This window comes from Pelmatolapia mariae, linkage group LG22, assembly GCF_036321145.2.
Source record: "Pelmatolapia mariae isolate MD_Pm_ZW linkage group LG22, Pm_UMD_F_2, whole genome shotgun sequence".
Lineage (NCBI taxonomy): Eukaryota > Metazoa > Chordata > Actinopteri > Cichliformes > Cichlidae > Pelmatolapia > Pelmatolapia mariae.
This window is the reverse complement of record NC_086245.2, coordinates 15,664,332-15,685,039: the sequence shown is the minus strand read 5'-3', so window position 1 is coordinate 15,685,039 and position 20,708 is coordinate 15,664,332. Positions and strand designations below refer to the sequence as shown.

Genomic DNA, 20,708 nt, shown 5'->3' with positions numbered 1-20,708 from the left:
TCGAGGCCAAAAAAGTGACTCAGTGCCCCACTAAATCACAGTGAATTACTTCAAAATCGTGAGGACCATAAATGAATCTGAATGACAAGTACTGGATCGCCCATCAATAAACCACCTTCATTTCCTGCTGGCGAGGGCCCCTGAGTGACCAGCGATATATCTGATACACAGCGTCAAGATTTTTTCCTGGCACACACAACAGCCGTGATGCTTCTGGTGCAGGCCAACAAGCAAAGCATTAAACCATCTAGAACAAGAACTTGGACTGTTGTTTACAGTGGACCTCGGCGGGCTCGGTTTGCCCCGCAGCTGTCACAGACACAGATATACCAATACATGAATAAATGTTTCACAGAATAATGAAGCTGTTCATTTTGTCTGCACTTGGATTATGTAATTGTTTTGCTGGTATATTTATTAATGATGGTAGGCCAAAGTTTAACAATTGGTATCTTGTAGTTATTCATATTCCTTTGTCAATACCGTCATTTACCACATAATTCACTTAAATCCAAAATTACACTTGCTTAATTGCTTCACTCAAATGTCATAAGAAAACACCGCTTTTCTCAACACTGCCTGTTTTATTCTTTTAGGCTTTTCCCACCAGTAGGTTATTATCACTGCATATTACAGCAGAGTGAGGGTTTTACAATAGCAGACAATAAACACGGACCAAAAGTCACTGAAAACAGGAAAAAAAAAAGCATATCCAGAGTCATTTTTCTCCATTTTGCGACTCTCATCCTCTGGTTTCTGCTTTGAACCCTACCATAACAATTCCTCATCCAGGAAAAAACAAAAACAAAACATTTAAGGCGTGAATTTGAAAACAATGAGAAGATATTGCAGATCACGATGTATAACCTCTCAGAATACTCTATGTACTCCTCTTTGCTGTCTTGTACGTCTGATGCATGATTTCTATACGACAGCAAGTGAAAATACTTAAAAAAATATATACTTCTGACATAAACTTATCAAGGAAAAGTCATTCTTATTCATCATCCTGCCTCATATTCTCTTTCTCCCTTTATTAGCTGCTGAAGAATATATAAAAGGCCTGCACCTCTAGCAGATCACAGAGGCTGAAATATTTGCAGAAATCTGTGAGAACGTGTGAATGAAAAAGCATATAGTGTGTCCATTAGACTTATGTCTCCAGATGCTGGGGAGGGAAGGTGTATTTCATTCACCTTCCCTCCGACACAGCAGCCTTGATTTGTCATCAGCATCCACACGTGGACTGGCGTACCTACTGATTTCATCATTTACTGGGTCTGTCACTGTTAACACTACTTTCCTACAGGAAATATTGAAGCAGACATAAAAAATATGCTTTTTCTATCTGTATTTTAATAATAATTTATTCATTTGTAATAAACAGTTTCTAGTTTGCACTCTAGTGCACTAGAATTATGCCCTAAAGCTTGTTTTGATAAATCTGGCACTGTGAACCCGTGGACTGAGCCTGACCAGTGCTGTGCATGTGGCTAATTTGGGGTTGTTATAGTGAGTTAATACACAACAGAGCCAGCACAGATTCAAAGTTTTATAGTTTTGCTAGTGTTTACGCTCAATGCCGCCATCTTGGATTGTTAACTCTGGGTTACTGGGGCCCCTCAGTCTGAGTTCCAGATTCAAATTCTGACTTGGAACTCGGAAATTCCGATTTCTGACTCCTTTAGGATCGCAGCATTGTTCCATCAGTAGGGTAAGAAACAGCGAGACAGTGGGAAAAAAGTTTGTCTCTTTTTTCTCCAAATATCTTATTATAGCAATGCACTCTGCAGCATCCGGAAACATAATTTGTGTTTTGTAGACTCACTAGCCACTTCATTAGGTTCAGCTGTTCAACTGCTTGTTTATGCAAATGTCTAATCAGCCAATGATCAAGTTCAAACCGAGCAAAAATGGGGAAGGAAGGTGATTTAAGAGTGTCTAAATGTGGCACGGTTGTTGAGACACATAGGCTAGTCTGAGTATTTCAGAAACTGCTGATCTGCAGGGACTTTCCCACACAACCATCTCTAGGGTTTACAGAGAGTGGTCTGAAAAAATGTAAAATATCCCGTCAGTGGCAGTGCTCTAGGTGAAAATGACTTCATGAGAGTTTAGAGAATAGCCAGACTGCTTCAAAATGATAGGAAGGCAAAAGTAACTTGTTACAACCAAGGTATACAGAAGAGCATCTCTGAATGCCCTCCTGCCAGCTAAGAGCAGGTGACCTAGGTGACAATTCACCTGGGCTTACCAAAATTGGACAAGAGAAAATTGGAAAAATGTTGCCTCGTCTGATGAGTTTCAATTTCTACTGCAACATTCGGATGGAAAGCATGGCTCTTGTAGCAATGGTTCAGGCTGGCGGTGGTGATGTAATGTTGTGAGGGATATTTTCTTGGCACACTCTCAGCCCTTTACTATCAAATGAGCATTGTGTAAACACCACACCACAGCCTACCTGAGTATTGCTGCTGACCATGTCCATCACGTTATAACCACAGTGTACCCATCTTCTGATGGCTCCTTTGAGCAGGATAACACATCGTATCAAAGCTTAAATCCTCTCAAACTTGAACATTACAATAAATCTTCTCTACTCAAATGGCTTCTTTGGGATGTGTTGAAAGAGGAGATTCAGATCACCGGATGTGCAGTCGACAAATGTGATGCTATAATGTCTGAGGAATGTTTCCACACCTGAATTTAGGCTGTTTTAAAGGCAAGATGAGGTCCAAAGTGGTGCTAGCAAGGTGTAACTAATAAAAATGACCGGTGACTGTAGTCCACTGCGGCTTTACCATTGGTTGGCTCCCCACAATCCTTTTTACTGTGACTGGCTCTACCTGAACCAATACATATATATCTGATATGTGAATAAAGAACCTGTGTGACTGGCTGCTATAGGTGTAATCTTAACATGACCACTGTCAGCCATCAGATTGTACTTCAGGTGTATATCAGCAGCTAGATGAGAGTTTAGCTATAAAACTTGAAAGATTGATTGGCTTCCCTCAGCTGACAATCTTTTTCACATTACACAGCACCATCCTTTGATCTGAACACCCTATAATTACATGCTGCATTTTGTTTTCTAAGACTTGGCCTTCAGATTAAAAAAAAAAAATTGGTTGTTTTTAGATGTAGCATGAAACTTTCTGGCTTTATTTCACTTTTATTTGATTTGAGCTCCAAGATTCAGAGCTTAGATTTTGTTAAGGACGTGAATGAACTGTTAAATCCCCTGCAAACTCTGCTTTGTCACCCTCTCTCGCTCTCTGCTCAGCACCCTTCTCTCTGAATTTCTCTCTCTGTATTTCATTCACCTTCCCTCTTACATTCCTTCTTTTAACCTTCTTTCTTTCTTTCCGTCTTTCGGTCCTTGCCATCTGCTGTTCTCATCAGGCTGTCAAAAGAGAAAAGTTCTCGAACCGCAAACTGCGACGGCATTGTTTTTGACTCAGGAAAGGCTCATCTCTGAATGTGCGTGCTCTAAAACTCTAACTGAGAACTGTTCAGATACTCCTGTGAACATTTTCGCTTGAATTTATGAATCCATCCGTAGCTTAACACACAAGGTGCGCTTTATCATCAATCCAATTTCGTGTAATTAAGTTATCTCAGTGTGTGGGCTCTAAGCTCACACACTGAGTATCCATAACATACCTGGGGCAACGACAGAAAAACTAACAGCTAGGCAGATGAAAACTGTGAATTCCTCTGCATTTAATATCTTCACATATTGCTTGTGTTTCTGCCCTCGCATGGAAAGAAATTGTCTTTGGCATCACTTCTCGTGAGGAGTAACCACATTTAAAAACTTTAACACTGGCAGAGAGTTTGAGGCCCTGTGCCTGTGTGTGCTGCATGGTGCTGCAGTTTAAGGGAGTGACAGCTGCCTCTGCCCCAGGCACACAGGCTCAGAGAGGAGGATCTCCATTCTTCATGGGAATAAAGAAAGTGCAGCATATTGTTTTAAAACCCTGACAGCAGAAACGATCACAGCTTATCGATACTTTGTTCTTTGATAATTTAGCCTGATTTAGATACCAATGCCAAGTGACAACATATAATAAAACATTCCGATCAGTAGTGTAGATTAGTAACTGCAAATCTCCACACAACTATCTCCACTTTTTTGTGTCTTTGGCCCCAACTTTCCCACGCCACTCCCCTTTTTCCCACCCCAACTCATCCTTTCATTTACTTTTTCTGTCACTAAATCTGAATCTAGAAGACAGGATTGGCTGTGGAGTCCAGTCTAGCCTCTTCAGCCTGTAAAAGTGAGTTTTTGTTTTAGGTATTTTTTAGAAAATATACATATAAATTTACTGTATACATTTACATGTGCACATAAAAAAAACAAATTCCCACCTTCAGGGAAACTTAAATCCTTCTTGCACTTGTCAGTGCGAGACAAATGTAATATTTTTGAAACTTAGATTTCATTTTTCGATTAAGACCTTGCTACTTTATTTTTTCAAGTAGTGCAAGACAAATTCAATAGGACCTTTCTGACCACTCACTTTCAGACAGCGAGCAGACGTGGGTGAAATGTCAAAGACTGTAAAGCTTGTTGCAATATTGGGGTTTTTGCTTCACAGGCATCCAAGGTGCATTTAAAGAGGAATGCGTCTTAAGTCGTCTAATCTCCAGCAATGTACGACATGGAGTAACTTTAATGTGAACGTAAGGCCAAAGCCTTTTGCCCCTCAAGAAAACAGCCCATAAGCCACAACATGGTGCTTTCATAGATATTCGACTCATGGACTTCATCACAGATGGGTGTGTGTAATATCAGTTTGAAAATCTGTAACACGGGCTATAAATATGTGATCATATCTGTGCAGCTTCCAGGTGAGAATGTCAAAATGGTGTCTGTGAGTAGCTTAAGCGTACAATTTTCTTTCTTTTTTTCCTCTCACTGAACATTTACTTGATAAGTGAGTGTAAGAAGGAGAATCGCAGGGGTCTGAATCAAAGCACAGGAATTAGCACCTAACTTGAACAAAATTTTTCAGATTCGTGCCTTTTTTTCTCCCATGATGAATTCAATCAAAGTGAATACTCAATCTGTATGAGATTCTATGTCTTAAAAAGTTAACTGACTGCATGCATGGCAAAAAAAAAGCACAGATTTTTGAAAAAGATGGTAAACTGAATGGATCAACCCTTGCAGAAAAAAAAACACTACATAATGTAAAAAAATATCATCAAGAAGCTACTTTTGGCTGCTCCCTTATTTACAAGGGCCACAGGGGATAGCTCTGCATGTTTGATTGATTTGGCAGATTTCTTTTAAGTCAGATGCCCCTCCTACCATGACCCCAAAGGGATTTGTGTCTCCTCCCGGGATCAATTGGGGCACTGTTAGCTTATTAGCTTATTAGGCGGGGGGAAAAAATACATCCTATCAAATAACACAATTATAATGACCATGCAATCTCACCTGTAGTGTCTAAAAATCTCTTCTTCCACTTCTGTAATGAAGTGACACTTTGTACATGAGTACTCCCTCTCTCCTGCGCCTCCTCGCCCTCCTTCCTTGTCTCCCGCAGCTTCTTCCTCAGCTTTGACATGTGGGGGAGCCCCCTTTAGGTTGATCAGGTTGTGGCAGCTTTCATAGTGTTGCAGCAACACGTCAATGTCAGTGGTAGCAAATGCACACTGGTCACACAAGTGGGTGACGCCTACGACAGGAAAGCGGGACCAATCAGAAGCAAGAAGCGAAGAATTTTTGGTTCATGCTGGAAAAGCTCCAGAATCAGGCTTCCGATAAATGTTATATAAATAACATATGCCTCCAAATACCTTGTGTGACAACAGGATGGGCGGGGTTAGAGGGGTGAAAAGTAGAACCAGAAATCCCACTGTGGTCGCCTCTAGGATTAGGAGGAGTCACGCTGGGTGAGGTGGTGACAGCGGGTTTTGAACCAATGGCGTCCTGCTGTTTGGCGAGTTGAGGGAACTTTGAACAGCATTTGGGGCAGGTGGGCTTCCGACAAGCGAATGGGTGGGATACCTGTTGAGACAAATTAGAAAAAAAGGTAAGAGCAAAAGTGGTTTGAACCTTTAAATTCTTTACTGATTACTGCCAATATAAGAAGCATCTGAAGTCCTCCTTTTCTTTTCTCTCGTTTTGATGCTGTGGCGTAGCCGTGTATTTTCTATGACTCTAATAAAGAAGTGGAAGCCAGCAGTACCAGTATGAATGTGCATTATTAAGTAAATGATGCCACCCTCAATTTTGGATGTTAACCATCCTTTTTGCATTTTTAACAGCTGCAACAGAACTGTTGGCAGCTGGCACAAAAGGAGGGAGGGGAGAATGCGTGGGTAGACTGGGGAAAGCAAGGGAATTTTAACTAGGCAGGAAATTGGAACAATTAACTTTACACTTGTTCCTATATTATATTTTATTTTTCCTTTGCTTGCAAAACAGCTCTTCTTTTTCTTCTAATTACTAAGCAGGCTGCAAAACAAGCAAATAAACATTTCAATATTTTATTTATCTCACCTCCCCTAGGTGTTTTTGTGGCTGACAGAGACCCTGTGGACAATACATGCAGTGTTGAATGCTGCAGCGGTGGATGGAGTGGTTATGCTGGTAGTGCAGTAGTAAAGGTGCTACTACGATCACATCCGCACTGTGGGCCATGGAGTACCGGAAATCACACAACTGACAGTTATAACTGGTCACAACTGCTTCTGAATCACTGCTGTTTGGGTCTCCTAGGAGCAAAAAGCAGAACAAAAGTAAATAAAACCTGGGCAGAAATTCAAATATTATCACGTATAATTTCTATTATGATAATCAAGGCAAACAAACATGAGGTGACAAGCACCACAAACAATAAAAGAAGACTCATTTATTGAGGGCAATCATTTATCTTCGCTTTAAGCAGATACAATCTACCAGCAGTACCGAACATCATCTTACTGCCACGTTCCAATACATCTTCATTACCTTGGCTGGTGTTGGAGAGGTTGGATGGCTGATCTTTTCGGCCTTTTGATACCATTTGGTCTCTCTCTCCTCCATCTCTCCTTCCTCCTCTTTCTCGCTCTCTGTCCATCTCACCAGGATTAGAGTTGTTGGGGCTTGTAGTACCACCGGTGTTCATTTTGTGTCTTTGCTCATAGTGCTCTAAAAGCTTTGCAGAACCCCCCGACCACTCGCAACTCCAGCTGCAGAATTTACACCAATAATACGTCTGCACGGCGCCTCGACCAGCCTCCCCCACCCAGCCCGATGAATCCGAACAAGACCTGACTGGGATAAAGTACCCGACCAAAGAGTCGTCCTCTGCGCGCACCGCAACTCGCTCGGCCCCGTCTAAGGCTTGACTCCGTCCCTTCAGCTGGTTGTCGTGCGTTGCCAGGTTATTTGTGGTCAGCAGGGGTGTGGTTGGCGGTGTTTTGACTTTGTTTGGGTGCGAGGAAAGGAAATGTTGTTCAAGTTCCAAGGAATTACTGCCCATGTACGTGAAGTTGCAGAATTTGCAGCGAAAGTACTTTGTGTTTCCTTGGCAATCTGAGGTCTTCCGACCGATTCCAATGAGCGTGCCACCCAACGTCACCTGTTGATAGGCAGAAAAGAAAAGGACAATAAAGAAGAAATAAAAATATATATTTAATGCATAAACAGTTTGATTAAGAGGCAGTCTGCTTGCTTGTTATTGCTTCATGCGAATAAAAGATGGGTGTTTTTATTTATTGTCCATTTTCCATTTTCCATTTCCAAATGTGTGCATTTCCTAAAATTGCTGCTGCAAATGAATAACTACATATCAGACTCTTAATCTTGTGAAATAAAGAGCAATGCAGGAATTTATTTATAATTCTTTAAATAGTTAAAGTTAATGCTAACTTTACATTTATTAAAGTACTTTACAGGATTCAGAGAAGGGGAAAAAAGACAATGACTGGTTATACTGCCTTTTCCTTCAAACAGACAAACATGAAAGAAATTAGATACAAGGCAGTTATTTTTGTGTTCCTAAGCAGCAGATATTTAAAGGACACAAGGCACAAGCCACCGATCGTAGAGCTGTGCAGGATAATTATGCCTTAGCTACTCAAACCCACAATGAACATAATCCATCATTTTCCGTATGTAACTGTAGACAATTAAAAGGCAACTCTAAGTCTAACTAACCAACCAATAACAAAACTACTAGGCTCTACTGTAGTATTTAGGGTCGAGGCCAAGGTTTTATATAACTAAGTCAGCAACCTGGCACTGTTTTTTTTTATTAAGTTAGCCTCTAGACAGTAGGTGATTACACTGTGCTCATGGCTATGATAGTAATGAGGCAATCTGGCACGCCATACAGTGGCAATGGACTCACTACTGTACAATATAGATTTGTCTCTAAATCTGTGGTTTTAAGCTAACTATGGGCAGTGTGGTAACAGAGCTGCATGCTGCATGTGACGTGAGCAAAGATGCAAAGCTCCACAGATAACAGAACGCCAAACAGACGCAATGCTCTTGTTTTTCGTTTCAATACTAGGAATTAGATCTCAGAATCAGCGAATGTGCAGCATGACAGTTACGTCAATTGGTGTCAAGAACAGATTAGCGGGGAATGTTCTGTTCAGCTTTTATGTCATGTTTCCTAGTATAATGGATTGCTAGCATGTGTTTTTTTGTGTGAGTTTGACAGGTTGTATATGTTTATATATTTTTCATACTTGGATTTTTTTTTAATAACAAGAAATACAAGTTTGTGTCTACTACTATTTTTTTTGTTATACAAATACCGTCTGTTGTTTGGGATTTTTTTCCCAAAATCTAGCACAGAAATTAGTTTTTAAGACACGCAAAACTATTTAAACTATTTATTTGCCTAGTTTTATGCTTATGGTTAAACTATATTAGGATTAAAAGTGGGATTGAAGGTAAGATAAATGGAAAATTGTAGTTTTTTTTATGATGATACAAGGACATTTTTGAAGATGAAAGGTGTAAAAGATTTTTTTCTCTCTGTGTTTGTCTTTTTTTTTTTTAAAGAAACTACAGTCAGTTCATAGGACAGCTGAAAATCTGAACTTTCATAGACAACAAAAGTGACAGTAAGGCAATCATTTTGCCAAAAAGGGTGGAAAAAGTAATATTTGTACAAAGAATTAACCGTGAGATGGTATACGTCAACTCAGCTAAAGAAAATAAATGTTAAAGTCTAAATGAGAGTCATTACTGTACGTGATCTCACGACAGAAATTCAACAATTATCTCATCCAACAGACCCTGCCCAGACAATTAGCAAAGAGCAAAGCATCAAGTAATTTCACCAGGCAGAATGTGCAGGAAGACATGACCGAGAATATGAGACAGGGATAGAGTGAAAGAAAAGAGGCAAAGGGCGAATGGGACAAGATGAAAGAAAAAATTGTAAGTTGAAGAACAGAGCTGCAGAAAAAGAAAGAGGCGAAAGAGAGCCGGGGACCAAATTGAGAAGTTGGAAAAATGGATTAGATAAAGTAATAGAGACTAAGAAAGACAAATCAAAGACAGAGGGCAGAGCAGAGGAGAAGGTGAAAGAGAGACAAAGACATGATAAGAGAGACAAATGGAGAACCAGGAGAGAAGAAGACAGTTAAATATGTCTGACAGCTGTTTCATTACACTCCCTAACAGCCGATTATAACTACTGGTTCTCCGTCTGCCTCTGTCACTACCTTCTCTCCTTTCCTCCTCCATCTCGAGCACTCTCACTCATTCCTTCTCCCTTTTCTCCACTATGACTTTTTTTTGGGGGGGGGGTCTGGAATCTCATTGGTTGACATGGAATCTTGTCTTAGCAAATGACAACATGGAATTTTCCAAACGTGGGCGGGAGAGAGAGAAAAAGTGAGTGAGGGATGGAGAGAATAGAGACCCCTTTCATTCGTTTTTTTTTTTAAGTATATATATACTTTCACTTTTTCTTCATAATGACGACTTAAGCCCACTGGATTTTCTATTTCTGATTCGGTGTGCATATGTGTGTGTGTGTCTGCGCGCGTATGTGTATTACTGTGTCCATTACGTGACTTTAGATCATTACGGGCTGCTGGTTTAAATGAAACTAAACTCCTTCACTATTCTTCACACACATACACACACACACGCACGTTTATTGAATCATCCCACTAAATCTTTCACACAAAAACATCACAGTTCATGAATACTCGAAATCCTAATCCTTGACCCAGTTATTGCCAAAAATGAGCTTAATGAGCTTATATTTGCAGCATATTGTAAACATTTGACGATTAAAAAATTTTTTCCAAGCGAACCTGTAGGTTATTACTGAAAATACTGCTAAACTGATAGGTGATTAGATATCACTGATCTGATTTAAGATTTCATTTAAACTTCGTGGCTCTTGAGGTAAAAAATAGCAGACACATGAGCAGTTAGTCTGAGGCTTTAATGTTCAGTACTAACATGCACGGCAAATCAATACTGGGCGCTGCTGATTTCACTGATTATGGACGCCTGATAACACAAAGAACAAAATTATTGAAAACTATTTTTATCCTTAGATTGATTCGGTAATCTGTTGATGTCAGGTACAAAATGCATCTCTTTTTTTAAAAATGTTTTTTGATTGTTTATGATTAGAAGTTTGAGTACAGCGTCCTAGTATATCTACGACATTCACCTTGTAGAAGGAATTTTTAGTTGCACCTGCAAGTTTGCAACAGCCCCTTCATTTCACATAGTTTTATAAAATGAGCCCTCAATATGGGGATGAGCATGGATTTTATTGAATTATTTAACAGCTATAATCATGCATGTGGTGCACATGCGAGCATTTGTCTATGCATGCATTCCCTGCAAAAGATTTGGGAAGTCGACACTATGGCTTTTGTGTGCGCGCGCACATACGCTTGAGTATGCATACCCCCATATGCGCGGCTTGTCTGCCAGGTGCCCCGGTTGTCTCCCTTTCTGTGTCTATCCATCTGTCAGTCTATAAAATTTTATAACTTGCAGCACAATGCCTCCCTGTCCAAATAAGGCACACCCTATGTTACAAATCAGTTGCAGATTGCTCTACCCAATAAATTACTCCATTCAGTTATGAGCCTAACTTTGCAGATTTATTACAACTGTGATTACAGCGAACTGTTAACTAAATCAGTGTTACTTGTATTGGATCAAAGTTTCTAACTATGATTACATAAAATGTTTCATATACAGTATGTCGCACTTCTTCAAGTTATTATGACATACAAATTTAATAACTGTAACTTTGATATAAATGAAATTAATGCAACATTTTTGAGTTTTCTTTTAGAACTTTACACCAGTTTTACTAGTACATGTTGGTGCACACAATGATCACATTAAACATATGCAAACGAGACTGAGACTGCATTGCATCCATAAGTGCAGATTTCTGATGTTACTGTTTTACCACAAAATAAAAGAAAATTGTTGTATAATTAATTATAAGATTACATAAAATGTGCTGGAGCCCTGCCATAATCTCTAACACCAGTTCTAGTCGAGGCATAAGTGCGTCAACTTGTGTTTGTTATCTTAAAAAAAATCTGTTTCCAAGGTAACCCACGTGGAAAAGAAATACAACAACAACTTTAAAAAGTTTCACTTTTGCTTCCAACAGTAAACTTTTATGTTTTATACGCAAATGACTCAGATGATGTCAACGTGGCCACTTTCACATTTTTCTCACACTACATAAAGTTTACTTGATTTATATCTGATCTGTATAAAGACGTGGCATGCACAAAATAAAAGTATATTTAAATAACATCATTTGTGCATTTGTAATAACAGCATTATTATAAGCCTAACAGGAAATACACAGAAATACATGTTTCTTTACTATTTCTTTGTAAAGGTTTTAGTTTTCTATTAGTTGAATGCACACTCGCAACATAAGGCCTAACCACAGTTCTGACAGTAAACCATTATATATTGTTGGAGCTCACACGGTGATCCTTGTCATTGTTTCTCTACATTTCCACTGCGGTAAAGAAAAGACTAGGCCCATCACTTTAGCTTTTTTAACATGTGGGACGTCTGAAAAAGTTTAGTTGACGTTCCATCATGCCTCTTTTCCGCGCACATACACACACAGACAGAGCATCCACGGCGAACAGACTGAAGCCTCCCCTTTGGTTATAAAAAAAATCTAACCACGCACCTTCCCGTAGGGTTGTGAAACAATATAAGCCTGTTTATTACTACTTCAGAACGCAACCACTGAGAAACAACCAGAAAATAAAGTTTGGTTTGTCTGATTCACGGGTTTGTTCACATTCACTTTCTAGCATGCTTGACCACAACTGCTCAGTCTCTCTCATTCCCTCTCTCGTTCTTGCGCTCTGAATCAGACATGAAGGCCCAAGTTACAATGTGGTATTTACAAGCAATACTCAACAAATTCTGCGGAATACCTTGAAGTAAAAAACCATCTCAAATGACTGTGAGATGAGACAAAACGCTGCAGTTAGTCTGCTTGACAAATGGAAATGTATTGAGTCCCTCCAAAAGTTTCTAGACCCTGGGAAAAGTTCCTGTGGTGGAAAAATGGCTTATGAGAGCTTCCACGCTGCAGGAACTAACTCCAGGGGCTATTAACAGTTAACAATTTCTACTGCGGGGAAATTATTCTACCCCTGAACAAAAGAAAAGAAAAAAAAAAACCTTCCCGGGAGATTAATACTTTTCAATAGGTACAGAAATTTTTGGGTGAGGCTTGCAGCACTTAACATTTTTGATCGCACACACACGACATTTCAAGGGTTGGAAATATAGACAGTCAACCGTCTGAAGCATGTCTGGATGGCTTAGGATCCGTGAGAGAAAAATCCTTGGGAGTTAAATTTCCTGGTACTTTGAGCGGAAGCTCTAAATTAATGGGAAAAGAAATGCTTTTTGCAGTCTGGCATGCTGGCAGGATGAGAGTCACCAAATCTGAGAGCATACTGTAGTCCTCTTGTGGAAAATGGGCCACAGATACCAAAATTGGCAAACTTCAAGAAAAATAGTATTTTATGAGTATTTCACACCCAGTACTTACCTGTACGTCATATGTGCCATTCATCATAACTGTCCTATGCTGCTGACTCTGTATCTCTGGTCTTGTCTTCCCCAAGTCTTTGGCTTGGCTCCTCTGCCCTTGTCCCGCCTGTATGTCTGACATGAGAAATGCAAGAAGGGGTCAGACTGGTAGAAACAGATAAACAAAGAGGGCTCAAGCTGCTTGAGGCAAAAAAAAAATGTGAGAACTAGCCTGACATCTGGGAAGAAGGAAAACTAGACTCAGAATCAACAAGCTGTTTTTCTAAGTAACTGCTATGTCCTTACTGGAAGACAAGTTCAACGTGAAATACATGAAGTCATATGTATTTTTGGCAGTTTTCTCCTGTACTGGTTCATATTTGCTATGATTGTCCAGGTCTTTAGGGTCATACATTTCATTCTCCATTGAAAACTAATTTCTATAATAAGCGCTGGAAAGAGAAAGCTGAAGTTACCAATAGGTGTGTGTTGGGGAGCCATGTTGTGGAGTGCCAGGATGTGTGTGTCCAGAGCAGCATCCTGCCGTGTGCGGTTGTGCAGGCCCAGGTGATACTTCCGAAAGTGCTTCACCAGGTCAGCCGGGTCGTTGCCATAGTAACCGTAGCCACACACATTGCACTTGAAGTCCTGGAGTTTAGGAGAGGGGCTGGAGGAAAGCGGAGGGGTATCGGTCGTGGTCTCCTCCCCTCCTTCCTGTCTTGGGAGGAGGTGCGGGGCAGAGAGGAGAGGAGGGGTGAGATGATCTGCCTCCCCCCTTTCTCTGTCGCTTCTCTCCCCTTCTTCTACCGCTCTGTCCCCGTCCTCAGGCTCCGACTGGCTCTCCGGCCTGTCCGTCAGCGCTGCTCCTCCTTGCTTTGCCCTTCCCCTGCCTCCTCCTCTCCTCCCCCCTCGCTCCTCATTACCGTAGCGATCGCCGACAGACGAGGGAGAGACAGACGAGGAAATGCACTCGCTCTCTCCCCCCTCCTCCTCCTCCTGCTGCTCCTCATCTCCTCTGACCCGCTCGGAGGATTCCGGCTCAGAGGGTCGGTTTATTCGTTCGGCCTCTGCTCCCACTCTCCCTTCCTCCTCGCCTTCTTCTTCCTCTTCTCCCGCTGGCCTCTTTCCCTCTTCTTCCTCTTCCTCCTCGCCTCCCACACTCCGGATAGGGGGATTCTTCTTCCTCACCATTTCTACAAACATAAAAAATAGAAGAAAAAAAATTATGATTTGTTACCATATATTAAGAGAGGAAGAAGAAGGAGCTTGGGGATAAAAAACAGCAAGCTGACTTCCCTCGAGACACTAAAAGATACAGAGCCTTTCAAACTCCAGTAATATTCTGCATATAACGCCACACATGCACACAAATACAATTATCTGACAATGATGTACAGTATGTGCGCAAAATAGCTTTGATTTAATTTACAGACTTCTTTGAACACCAAAATCTGCGACAATCCTCAACCACAAACCTCGTCAAAGAAAAACAGGCGCAACAAATCAGAAACATCTCAGCTGAGAGAAAATTTTTTTCTTTTTCAGGATTTTTTTTATTTTTTTTTTGGAGGGGGGGTGCTTGCTGAAATGTGACGGCCACCCCCCCACCAAAAAAAAGCACCCAGAGTACAACTTTTTTTTTTTCCTTTTTCAACCCAACTGGGGAGTGAATCTTTTTATCGTTATGGAAACCATCCGTGAGAATCTTCCAACACGTGACCACATCAAGAACCCAAACCATATCAGAGAGATGGGAGAGACAGCAAGGGGAGAGGAGGGTGAGGCGCAGAGAGAAACGGGGGAGACAGATGAAGGAGAGGAGACGGGGAGAATGGCCAACACACAACCACATCAAACCGAACGCCCCATATCAGAAAGATGGATGAGGGAGGCGGCAGACTGCAATTCATTCCCTCAAGCGCTCCAAATTTCTCCTTCCCATTTTGCTCCTCTCGTTTTTTGCATTTTTGGGTGTTTTTTTAACCTTTCATTCATTTTCTGGCTTGCAAATTCTCATTTTCTCATTTCTCACTGTCTCTCACACTTTTATCTGCATCACCTCGTGTCCTTCGGTTTCCTCTTTTGATTGCCTACTTTTTTTTCCCCCATGTCACATTTTACTTTTGTCCCGCCCCACTCATCCTCTTTCTCTCTCTCGACCTTTCACCTTTTTCCTGCTTGCTTATCCTCACCTAAAACACCAATATCAAAGAAATGAAGTGCCAAGTCATTTTTTATTTTGTGTTGCCCTCTTTCACATGCAAGAGTAATTGCAACAATAACTTAAGTAATTCCATCATTAAATGTTTTCTTTCTGTTCCTGCCCCCCCCCCTCCCCTCCTTCCCTTATAATCACTGTACAAAGCCATCAAATAACCAAACATGTGTTTTATGTTAAACCATAATCTTTCTTTTGTTCAAAAGGGGAACAATTGTGGTTGTAGCGTTCACAACAGTCGTGACAGGGAGATGCTGCATGCGTTTTGTTTTTTTGCTCTTTTTTTTGTCCTCCTTGCACAAGTGTGTGCGTGCGTGCGCATACGCGCGCATCTGTGTTTATTTGTGGTCATTCAGTTCATATTCGGGGGTGCACAGTCAACCCGTACACCCATTTCTTTTGGTCATAAACAAAGTCAAACCCAACTGACGCCTGATTGACGCCAAAACTGATCACTTTTAGATCAATGCAATATGAGGGGGGAAGACACTGGATGTCTTTGAGGGGTTTATGTGTGAGTAATGCATTATTTGATGATAAACCCAGAAAGCATGTGCACCACCCTGTGAGCATCTGTGAGAGACAAAAGCTTGTTGTTATTTACTGATAGCAACCTGCAAACAGTTAAAGCGTGAGAGAACTGACACACACACACACAGACATACACTGCTAAAGAAAATATGAGAATAAGTTTGAAAATCCATAATTGGGTGATGATGCACAGTGAAAATACCCATATTTGGGCAGCGTTCTGTTGTTATCTAGATGATTAGAAAATACTTAATAAACAGAGATAGAGAGAAGAGCAAAACAGAAAATGAGAGAGGGGTGCTTTTTTTGTTGAATCCAATTTTCTTTCTGTGGCCTTTGTAGTATTTGACTTTTTTCTCCCACTCTCTCTCTCTCTCTCTCTCTCTCTCTCTCTCTCTGCCATACAACTATTAAAATAAAGCATTTATGTCTGCAAGGGCCCACGCCTAGACCAGCCCTGGCACTCGCCCTGTGCGTGTGTGTGTGTGTGTGTGTGTGTGTGTGTGGGGAAAGAGAGGGAGCGGGAGAGTGTGAGTGAGTGCAGGGAGCAGGGGAAAATCTCATCTGATGTTCACCACACCCAGTCAGAATTCATCATTTACACACACACACACACACACACACACAGTGGAAAACTACAGATCGTTGTGGTAAAGCAATGAAGCTGAAACCCCGACCTAAGAAGCACTGACTGACCTAAACTATGTTTCCGTATGCCCTGTATGATCCATCCGACTGGTGACTTAGTAAGTTCACCGGTGATGACAATTATTGCATTAACACAGCAGCAAGTAGAAGGAATGATGCTGTAGCCTTTATTTATTTACGCTGGAATCATTTGGTCTTATGCATACTTCAGTGCCACTTTTATTGGATGCGGGCAGGAAGCAGAGGTGTGTGTTTAAAGGCCTGACTGTGTGTTTTTTGGGTGTAAGCATCTGTATATATGTGTGTGTGTCTCTCAATGTCGCAGCAGAGCTTTTGTCTGCTCCAGGCTGTATACACAGACTGGAACCATTACTATCAACTACAATTAGGTACAACCCACCACAACATACCGCATAACAACTACTGCTACTAGCTACAATTAGCCTCTATACACCACACTGGCCTCAATACCTCAGCAAAGATAAATGTGACAGCTAATCATTTCCATCAACTACAATTAGCCCCAACACCAGTGAGGCTTTTATCTAAAATAGCCAATAATCATCCGACGACAACTGCTGAAAGACGCAGCAACAGGAGTATGGTAAGTTTCAGAAGCATGTGGCAGACGGAGGACCATGTTGGGGAACTACGTTGGGAAACTTACTCTTTCGCTACATCTCAGCGTTTCTTTGTGTGGCTCGGTCGTGAATTTTCCAGAGAAGCGCTATAAATCAACTTCAAAAATGTCATCGTATTCGAGCAGTGCAAACTCAAACCAGCAGGTATTTTCAACCAAGCGCTTGCACGCATGCTAAACAGCATTTGCTTTTACGTCAGTTATTTACAAGAAGACTTTTCCAGAATCAGAGCTGACGTGTTCAAATTTCTTGTTTTGCCTTGTCATCAGTCAAAAATCCAAAGATATTCATTGCGCGTAATATATCTGCAACAAATCCTCATATTTGAGGGGCTGTAATCAGCAAAGGTTTGTCAATTCTGCTTGTTCACTTACTCCAGTGATTAATTGTCAGCTATTAATTTGGCTATTCATACAATCTTTGTCACAAAAAGAACAAATTAATCAGCTTGTTTCAACACTACGAACAACAACGGAGGTCAATCCTGTCGTTTGTCATGCGTTTTGTAGGGGTCTAACACATGTTGCTTTAATTATGTTATATAAACAATATCTTACAATTTCAACCACATCATGTTTACAGCATCTTAGTGCACCGCCAGCCTGGCAATGAATTTTCATGCGACTCATAAGAAATCAAAAGAGGCCTTTGTCATTCAGAGAACAAAGTTAGATCTCTCTAATGGAGGAAAACAGATTACAAGTACATCTCAACCATTTTACACAGTGACTCCAAGCTAATTCTCTAAATGCATATTATTGAGTCACGGTAATGGATGGGTTTGATACCGAATCTCAACACATCCACATATCCCTGCTGCCTCCAGATATCTGTGCTCTCTCCCTCCCCGTGGGACAGCTGTAGCTGGCATCTCCATCTTTCATAAACAAAGGATTAATGTGCAACATATGAAGAAATAAAGCTAAAGGCAAGGTCTTATTACAAAGACAGACTTCTCTCTGGCTTTTCTTTCTCTTTCTTGATGCGCTGCTTTCTGTCTCTTCGTGTTATCCTCTCCCCCTCTTTGTCCCTATCTCTCCTGCTCCTCATTATCTGTCCTCGCTTTCTTCTCGCGGTGCCATCTCTGTTCCTCTCTTCTGATTTACTGGAACTTTGTGAGATTTGGAAAAGATAGAACAACTTACGGGTAAGTAAGGTGCACATGAAGGAGAGGTACGAGTCAGGGAGAAAGAAACGGACGAGGGAGATGGTGGGTAAGGACTTTTAATTAGAATAAGAATCCTAGCACTGTGAAAGGGAGGTAAAAGGAAGGAGTGTAGACATTTGGAGGGGATGAGAGGTTTTAGACGGGAACACAAATGTGTTTTCTTCTTTTAAGAAGGAAAAAAGGCTGATTGTCTTGGGAAATGGATAGACAGGAGCAAAGAAAGGGAGAATAGGAGGAGAGAAAAAGGCAAGAGGCAAGGAGCAGATAAGCTCCACATACTAACAAGACACCCCCCCCCCCCCCCAACACACACACACACATATAAAAAAACAGTAGATGATTTGAATATAAAGCTTCCTGTGATGTCCAAAACAAGTTCACATTCTGCATGTGGAAAATCAGTGTTTATCATCACTTCTTAGGTATATTTCATAAACCACCTTTTATCATCCTTCAAAGTCACTGCAGACCCACAAAAGCAAACTCATTACTGAAGGCTTTAAAGAGATTCTACCACATTTCGGGCCTATTTTGAACACTGAAGATCGAGTCATGCTACAGGTCAGGCTTCCCGCTGGGCACCCCTCGTACAACCTGCAATATAATGACTATGGGGTTTAAAACAATTCTGCAAGCCGCAATTTGAACTCAGGTTTATTTTGACTAATTTAGCAAAACAATCGCTTCCCAAATATCTTGCTCTGGGTCTGAGTCTGTGTGTGGAAGTTTAGCTGAGAAAACCACAGACAATGACTGACTTTGCAGAAATGTGAGAGCAGGCTCCTCTGAGCCTCCTCATTAGAGCTGCTGGAATATTCATACATCTTGTGGCTATCAGACGCTTGCATTTCCAGCTTCATATCTGAGACTGGATCCGGTATGGCTCATGTATGCATCACACATGGGTGGTTTTAAAGACGTGCTCACTTTCGGGTCCATTGTGCAGAAAGGAGTGTTCACAGTAAGTCAACATTTCAGAAATTTCCTTTTTAAAACTGCAACTTTGTGTCAGTGTAGAAATGTTTTTTCTTTCAGTAAAAAATTGAAAATAACACGATCACCTTATCATGATGTGCTACTGCCCAAAAGAGCAACTCTAACTTCTCAAATAAAAGAAGACAAGAAAAAAAAATCTAACATTGGCTTTTTGTTAATCGCTTCAATTTCATGTTCAAAAAATGTTGCTGCATTCGTTAAGGCTCTCACGAATGTCTTGTATCACTCAGCAGTCATTTATTTAGACAATTATTTCTTCTAGGAAGTCCACTGATGCACAAAATGGCAGTCACGCTGCAGTGCCTTGTAGCTTTAGGTTATGTGCCAGTGAATGAAAGCAGCTGAAGACAATATTAATGAAAGCGTGCAAGTAAACGGTTTAGTACCCACTGAGACGAAACAGATCAGTCCCCGTGAAACCGAGCCTATTTAGAGCGGCAGAGCAATAATAGGAAATGGTCGCGAGCGCACGATGCTGCGCTGCGCTGCGTTCTCGTCCTGGATGGGAGGGCGGGCGTGTCTGGCCTCTTCGAGAAACATGGGGATAAGGGAGAGAAAGTTGGCCAAGGGGAGGATTTCTTTTTTCGGGAGAACCAGTAACAGCTGGGAATTGATTTTGCAGAGGCAGGAGTCTAATTGAAAGTAGGGAGGGGGGTTCGAGAGCGAAACAGAAATAGGGAGAAAGAGGAGGACAACATAAAACCACCGCGAGACAGAGTCCACCTGCCATTTTAAGACTAAAAGCTTTCAGCTGACTACCAGGTCCCTAATCAATGCCAGAATTTTTACTTACACACACATTCTCTCTTCGTCTGCTGTGTAGCAGGGGCCCAATTCTTTCCTGCCAAGCAAATCACACACACACGTAGACTCAGTTGCAGACCCACTCTACCACAGTGTAGGACTCATTTGTAATGGGGTAACAGCATGCAAAATATGTCATCTTAAATGTCAAACTTAATCAGAGGTTCACATTTCAATACCTTTCTCTCATTATGAGCCTCCCTCTCTCTGTTTCTACCTCTTCTTCACTCTCTCTAGATGGCTCCCCTCTTACTCCTAGCTATATGGGTCCAATTCTCACTCACGCACACACAAACACACCTCACTTCTCCTCCTCTCCCTATCTATCCATCCATCTTTCATTCACCATTCTCTCAATTAATCTCTTATCCATTTCCCACCCCCTGCCTGTCGTTCCCTCAATCTCTTTTTCACTCCTCCCCTCGCTCCTGGCCTATCCTTACGTGAACCTTGATGTGTTGATGTGTTTGTACATGTGCGTGCGTGTAAAGGTGTAATTCTCTAAAGCACAGCAATCCCTTTACGTGACTGACAGACAGATAGCTATCATTAAATGTAGGAAGAATTTTTTTTGTTTTTTTAAATAAAAGAAGTACACACTGTATCCCTCGCTGTTCTTTCTGTGCTTGCTATGCACATCTAACTAATCCTTCAAAGATACTTGCTCACTTCACCTTG

The 20,708-nt window shown here is 41.2% G+C and overlaps 1 protein-coding gene across 3 annotated transcripts in view; it reads right to left on the bottom strand.

Moving 5' to 3' along the window:
* Positions 1-20,708, bottom strand: part of trps1 (trichorhinophalangeal syndrome I) — a 114,284-nt gene that overhangs the window by 51,131 nt on the left and 42,445 nt on the right. For all 3 annotated transcript variants that reach the window (XM_065470765.1, XM_065470766.1, XM_065470767.1), the window contains exons 3-8: positions 13,501-14,217; positions 13,044-13,159; positions 6,968-7,580; positions 6,518-6,732; positions 5,812-6,022; positions 5,450-5,690 (exon numbers count right to left, since the gene is read on the bottom strand). In XM_065470765.1, coding sequence (XP_065326837.1) covers positions 5,450-5,690; positions 5,812-6,022; positions 6,518-6,732; positions 6,968-7,580; positions 13,044-13,159; positions 13,501-14,217 — 2,113 coding nt within the window. The remainder of the gene's footprint in view (positions 1-5,449; positions 5,691-5,811; positions 6,023-6,517; positions 6,733-6,967; positions 7,581-13,043; positions 13,160-13,500; positions 14,218-20,708) is intronic.